General features: G+C 42.1%; 1 protein-coding gene across 4 annotated transcripts in view; it reads right to left on the bottom strand.

Annotated features, from left to right (window-relative positions):
• Positions 1 to 216: 216 nt before the first annotated feature.
• The window catches only part of LOC107704018 (zinc finger protein 281-like), a 10,097-nt gene continuing 3,864 nt past the window's right edge, over positions 217 to 6,449 (bottom strand). For 3 of the 4 annotated variants that reach the window (XM_016506844.1, XM_016506846.1, XM_016506845.1), the window contains exons 4-8: positions 4,358 to 4,481; positions 4,157 to 4,240; positions 3,953 to 4,071; positions 1,737 to 3,430; positions 217 to 576 (exon numbers count right to left, since the gene is read on the bottom strand). In XM_016506844.1, the coding sequence (XP_016362330.1) occupies positions 369 to 576; positions 1,737 to 3,430; positions 3,953 to 4,071; positions 4,157 to 4,240; positions 4,358 to 4,481 (2,229 nt within the window). In that variant the 3' untranslated portion in view covers positions 217 to 368. Of the gene's footprint in view, positions 577 to 1,143; positions 3,431 to 3,952; positions 4,072 to 4,156; positions 4,241 to 4,357; positions 4,482 to 6,449 lie in introns of those variants that run through there. The other variant, XM_016506847.1, reaches the window with a different exon arrangement.

The following is a 6,449-nucleotide window of genomic DNA, read 5'->3' as shown; positions in this document are numbered from 1 at the left end:
GTATATAAAGTGGCATTCATGTCCAATAACAGTGTTTTTAATAAAAAGAAGAAAATATCACCTATACCCCCAATGAATATTCAAAAATTGCCTTTTGTTATGGCAGATTTGCGGTTCCCTCCATCACTTGTAAAAATCAGCTTTCTTCATCAAAAATAATAGTTTTATGTGTACTGAATCTGAACTCTTGCTTTCGGTGGTTTATAAAAGTGCTTATTTGATTCTTTCTTTTTTTTTTTTCTTCATTCTATAAAAGCAAGGAACAAGTTTGGAGTGCAGCATTTAGACTTTGTTCTTGACACCATCAAAGCAATGGCATTTCTCTGGGACAGGTTTCCATGAAAGGCAAGGGAGAAAAAAGGGCAAGATCACAGAAAGGCCTCACAACAGACAGTCTTGCTGCATGGGCCAAAAAACAGGAAGACAAAGAAGCCCACCACTCTTTCTAAGGGCATCAAAAATTGCATTGGAAAGAAAACACCTCGTCGCAACATCAAGTCCTTCCCTAATTCACAGCTCATTCCATAACAAAAACACCACAGGTTTAGGTCCTTCCGATTCACTGGGTTCTTCTCCCTGCAATAATTTAAATGGGAAGCTTGCAATGTTTTCAGGCATGAAATTCAAAACTACGCAATAAGAGGTAGAACTCCAATTGTTGCTGTTCAGCCCAAGTCAAATAGTCATGATACCTGAACACCTTCAGAGCAAAAATGCTTCAGAGAAGCCCACAACCCCCAATGAATATTCAAAAATGCCCTTTGTTATAGTGGATTTGCAGTTCCCTCCCCCACTTTTAAAAATCACAGCTTTCTCCATCAAAAATAATAGTTTTGTGTGTCCGGAATCTGAATTCTCGCTTTCAGTGGTTTATAAAAGTGCTTACTTGATTACTTGAGAGATCAAAGTGATGTCAGCTGACAAAAAGTAAAGTTTAAAGAAGGGGATAAGAATTACTGCTCACCCTGAGACAATAGTTATGTAGTTCCATGTAGCTACAAATAAATATCTACATACGCTTGAATGTTTCTATCTGCCTACTTGACTACCAGTATGTTTTTGTGTTTTAAACAAGGCCCTTAGGGATGAAAGTGTTTTCAGACTGATTTTGGAAGTACCATAAACTTTACAAACGCACAAGAAGTGGAAAGAGTTCCCAGTGTCATACCACTGAACATGCAGATTCCCGATTGGCTTTGTCTTTTTCTTCAAGGAATTTCTAAAAACAAGAATGTTCACTGTCATTTCAAAAGTACACCTGTAAAAAAAGGGTGCTAGTGCACCTCGTTTTAAAAAAAGTTACTGCTTTTTCCTGAGTAATACTTTAGGATCATTGTAACAGACAATACATTTTTTTGCCATTGAATACTGGGCCACTCCCTGACATCTGTTATTATTGTAAATCATCTTTCATTTTTAATTTAATCTTACAATTGGACTATGATTGCTAAGACATACAAGATTTCTGAAAAAGTCCTTCGTTAGCCTCTAATTTCACTGGAAATTTCATTTAAATCTACTCTTACATCACTATGCTAATAAAATAAAATGACTAAAACGCATTAAAAAGAACATGAAAAATTGCATTTGAGGTCTTGATGACCTTCCCTGTTAACGTCTTCTATTGACATTTAATGGCAGTGTATTAATTAAAGTTTTAATCAGCGAGGAGAGGGAGGCATTGGAGACAGTCCTCATCCCACATACAGGGTCAGGTATACTCCCTCAACCTTTACCTGTAACTTTGGCTTGTGGGGGTTTTGGATCCTGAGCTAGCTGGCTCGTTGGCATCTGCTAACAGACTAGTATACCCTGAGAATTCAGACACGGGAGTCCGCTGTATCCTGTGGTCAACCTCTGCGACACCCACTCGCGGGACTCCACCATAACCAAGTGGGGTTTGGCGACCAGACTTGAATTGAGACCCGAAGGCTTGGGCGAAGTTCTCTATCTGGTAGGTGGAACGCATGTCCACTTGCTTAGATGGCTCCAGGGCAGTGAGGTCAGGGTAGACAGAGCCGTTAGCCGAGCCGCCACCTGTGCCGTTCCCGTTGTTGCTGCTGTTGGCCGAAGAGCCACTGTTCTTGGACTGCTGGTCTTTCTGGCCACCATTGGTCAGCTCCTGAGTTGCGAGAGGGTATGGCGGCGAGTGCTGCTTCTCCAGGTGGTCGGTGAGCTCTTGAGATGGGGTAAGCTGCTGGTGAGGGGCTGGCCCCAGACTGCTGAGATGAAAGGCCTGTTGAGAAGATGGTGAGGCATGGGAAGTTGACGGAGAACCAACCAGCATTCCAAAATGGGACTTGCTTAGGGATGTTGAGGAGGAAGATGCAAGAGAAGAAGAAACAGGCTGTCCAAATACACACTCCAGTGGCGAGGTGGTGTAGATGTTTTTGTCTGGGAAGAGTGTACTAGCAGGGCTGCTGCTAGACGACAAGAGGCTTGGGAAGGGTCCAGATGGGCCCAAAATAAAGTTGCTGCTATGGCTGGTTCTCTCCAGGGTCTGGAGCAAGAATTTAGAGTACTCGTTCATCACCCCATTCTTGTCTCCAGAGCCGGGAGATCTCTCATCCTGACCCAAATCAGAGGTGGAGGAGGCAGCCTGCAATTCCACGTGGTGAGAATCTTGCAGATCGAATGTCACATCATGGTGAGAGCCATCAGATTTGTGGCTGTAGTGGTCCAGCAGGCTCTGCAGCACCTCATCTGGGATCCCTGATTTGTCATGCTTGTCAACGCTTACCAAAGGCGAGGTGTCAAGCAAGGCAAGTGTAGGTTCTCCTATGCCACCCTGGATTACTGTTGGCTGTGGAAGGTGGACAGAGCTGAAGTCAGCTGCGCTGTTAGCAGCATGCAGGTACCGTCTCTTTTTCAAAAACTGCATGGCATCGTCATAATTGCTGCTGGTACCTCGTTTGGGTCCACTGGAGGTTTGGAGGAGGCCGAGACCATCCATATTTCCCGCACCAGACATGTCCATAGAGCCTGGTTTGTGCATCAGCAGCTTCTGCTCGTAGTTGGGCTCCTCCATAGAAACTGCACCCTTGTCATTTCCCTTGTGGCCACCTTTCTTAAAGACAAGCTTGGGTGTGTGTCCATGCTGGTTGTCCATGCTTGTCTCATCCAGAGCCCCTGAAGATGATGCCCCCAATCCACTGGGGATGTCCAAGGCATAGTCTTGTGGGCCGAGTGCCATCTGCACTCCTCCTCCCGCAGCTGCTCCTTTCTTCCTTCGTCGCTCTCCTCCTTCATTGCTACTTTTGGACTTGCCCCTCTTGCGTGGTGGGGCGCTAGTGTTTCCCTGAGTGAGTAGGTAGCTGTCTTGACCCATGTCATCATCTCCAAGGTCCAGCAAACCTGGGTCCAGACCTTTCTTTATGGCTTCTCCACAGGTTCTCTTGTGCTTCAGTAATCGATCCGTCCGTGAGAAATACTACAGCGCAAGAAAAAAAATGTTTTAGGTCATGCTCATTATTTTGTCCGGATCAATGCATTTGTTAAAAAAAAAAACATTGGGTGCTTCTCGATACTCAAATTGATGCTTCTACATTTCCTCGCTCATTCGTTCTCCAGCCAGTGACTCAGATATAGATCAAAGTTAGCCATCTTGAAGGCTCAATTTTACACAATTTTTAATGTAAGTGTGGGCACAGCCATTTTTCCCCCAGTGTCATCGACTTCCAGTTATTTTAGATACACCAAAACAGTCTATGTCACTCAATAATGCAAACTGGTAGTTGTTGTATTTTAATATATTGTAATCAAACACACTTGCATGTAGCACAAATAGCTGTACTGTTCACTGCATTTTGTTATACTTCCAAGCTGTTTATCTATAGCAGCTAATATTGTGGACACTCTTATTTGTCACTGACCCAAATATTTTATATTTCAATCAAAATCCATTTTCATTATTACTACTACTTTCATACTAGATAATTATCTGAGAATTCACCTGTAGACAGGTGTCACATTTATATGGCTTTTCTCCACTGTGTGTCCTTTTGTGTCTCTCCATGTGGTACTTCTGAATAAAGCGCATGTTGCACTGGTCACAGCTGAATGGTTTCTCCCCTGTTAAGCAAGAAAAAAAAAGGAGTCTCGGCACCATCTTAATATTTGCCTATGACAAGTATAAGACAAAAGTAAACAGACTCACCGCTGTGGATTTTCTCATGCCGTTGCAGCAGGTACTTCTGTATGAAGCTCATATTACACTGACTGCACCTGAAAGGCCTCTCACCTGTAAAATAAAAAGCAAAGGCATTTTACCACATTAATGTTGGTCACCAGAACCATCCCATGAATACAGAGTCTGAATCTCTCTGCTCTAGTGGAGTTAACAGTAAAATCTGCTCACCTGTGTGAATGAGGACATGTCTACGCAGATGATATGAACTGCGGAAGGCTGCATTGCAGTGCTCGCATATATGCGGTTTAGAGTTGGGAGAGAGGGGCCCAGCATCACCATCCAGCATGAGCGACTAAAAACAGCAGGTAGACAGAAAGACATTAAACACCTGCATGTATTAACTAATAAAATAACTAACTAATTTTTTAGCCCATACATACACACATGCATATGTCTGTATATTTGAAAAGTCATGATAGATGTAGGTGTATCTGAGATGTCTCAGGTTAATGTTAAAATAAAAGTTGATAAATAAACTAGGGGTCGACCGATTATCGGCCTGGCCGATTATCGACGCCGATATTAAGCATTTCTATGATTATCGGTCATTTTGAAAACCGATTCGCCGATAAAATAACTTCATTTTGAAACGCGCTATTTGGCTCTGATGCAGCCTGTCAGAACTCACCACTCTGTGGCCTAAAACAATCTCCGCCCACCGCCCATCTGAATTGTTGGGAGTCACGAGTCCGACCAATCAATGCGTAATTCACTCTCACTCCGAAAGCGCTTGCTAACTGCAGCTGCTTCAGTGATCACGCATCAGTTGTCTCTCAAAGGCAAGGCAGCAGCAGACGTTGCTTAGGTTGCAATAAATCACAATCCACTAACGTTACACTGAAGTTGCAAAACACCTCAATATTATGTATGATGTCCGCGATGCAGAAAATGTGGACGGAATAGCGGAATCCAATCATATAAATGGAATTTACTGTATGACGCGGAATATCATGGAATACGTCAAAGTTTTGGATGAATTAATCAAAAGTAGGTCAATACACTTAAATAGAGTTGCGATATGGACTAGTATCTGTAAATATTAAGCCACAAAAATACTATTTAAATATGAATCCTGCATGTTCTGCGTGTCTTTGTGTATGTAAATGGCACAGACGCGTGGTTTTGTTTTCTACACATACAAAGTGTGCGACGCTCGCGGTGATTTCAGCTTCTGTCGTATCACTACATGAGGACATAAATACATGAACAACATCTCCAGAACTGCTCTGACTCCCTCTGAGAGTCACTTCATGAGCATTTGACAGTTTCATTTGAGTAAAACTGCAGTGTTTCCCACAGACTTGCACTCGTTTATGGCGGCATGTATATGCAAATTCGTTCTCTGCCAGCAGGAGGCGCTGCTGGAGTGGTAGAGATCAAGGTTTCCCCGGTAACGCTGTATACAAAGCAGCGCTCCGCACAAACGCTGCTTTATCCATGAAATGAAAATGACATCCTAAATTTTCTGAAGACATGTTCCTTCAGAAATACATTGATATAAAAACACCCGCACCGGGTTTCGATTTTGAAACGTGCAGTGCTCATGTTTATTCATGAGTCAAAGCCTTTTGGAAAATCTATTTGTGGCGGTCTGTTTTGATATTGTGTCGGGTGCCACAAATCAATTAATGTATGGGAAACGCTTACATACAGGGTTCCCACTCTTTCATGAACACCAGATTCAAGGACTTTCAAGGACTTTTTAAAGCACCATTTATTTTATATCAAGCACCTATCAAATTCACACCCCAGAATATGTAGTGTCATGAAAGACCTTACAGTACTTAACATTTCACTTACACTTAACATTTACATTAAAAATGTCAGAGTAATAATGTTTTGAATGTGTAGGTTTCATAAACTTTGACCGTTTTGAGCAGTTGTGTTCAAAGGAATTTAATGAAATCCATTGAAGTCAGTACTGGTGATAAATAAAATTCAATGAATCATTCATTCAATTGATTCGTTTGAACGGCTGATTCATTCAGGAATGAAGCAAGTGACTGTCTTTATGAATGGGCAATCATGAATCACTGACTCACTAGATTCGTTCAAAAACGCATTTTCATTGAATAAATGAAACTCCGCTGTGTTTGCTTTTAGAGATGCGAAGTGGCTGAAATGTTACTATATTTGGAACTATTTTCGTTAAAGAAATAGGGCAAAATCAGGCAGTACTTGTGTACTGAATCAATATCACATTGGCAAACTCCCTTAATAATTATTAAAAGCTGTCACTCTCCTTATCGCGATCTGTGGG

The sequence above is a fragment of the Sinocyclocheilus anshuiensis genome, unplaced genomic scaffold (assembly GCF_001515605.1).
Source record: "Sinocyclocheilus anshuiensis isolate Anshui unplaced genomic scaffold, SAMN03320099.WGS_v1.1 scaffold1554, whole genome shotgun sequence".
NCBI lineage: Eukaryota > Metazoa > Chordata > Actinopteri > Cypriniformes > Cyprinidae > Sinocyclocheilus > Sinocyclocheilus anshuiensis.
Note: the sequence above shows the minus strand (reverse complement) of the source record. Positions and strands in the feature narration are given on the sequence as shown.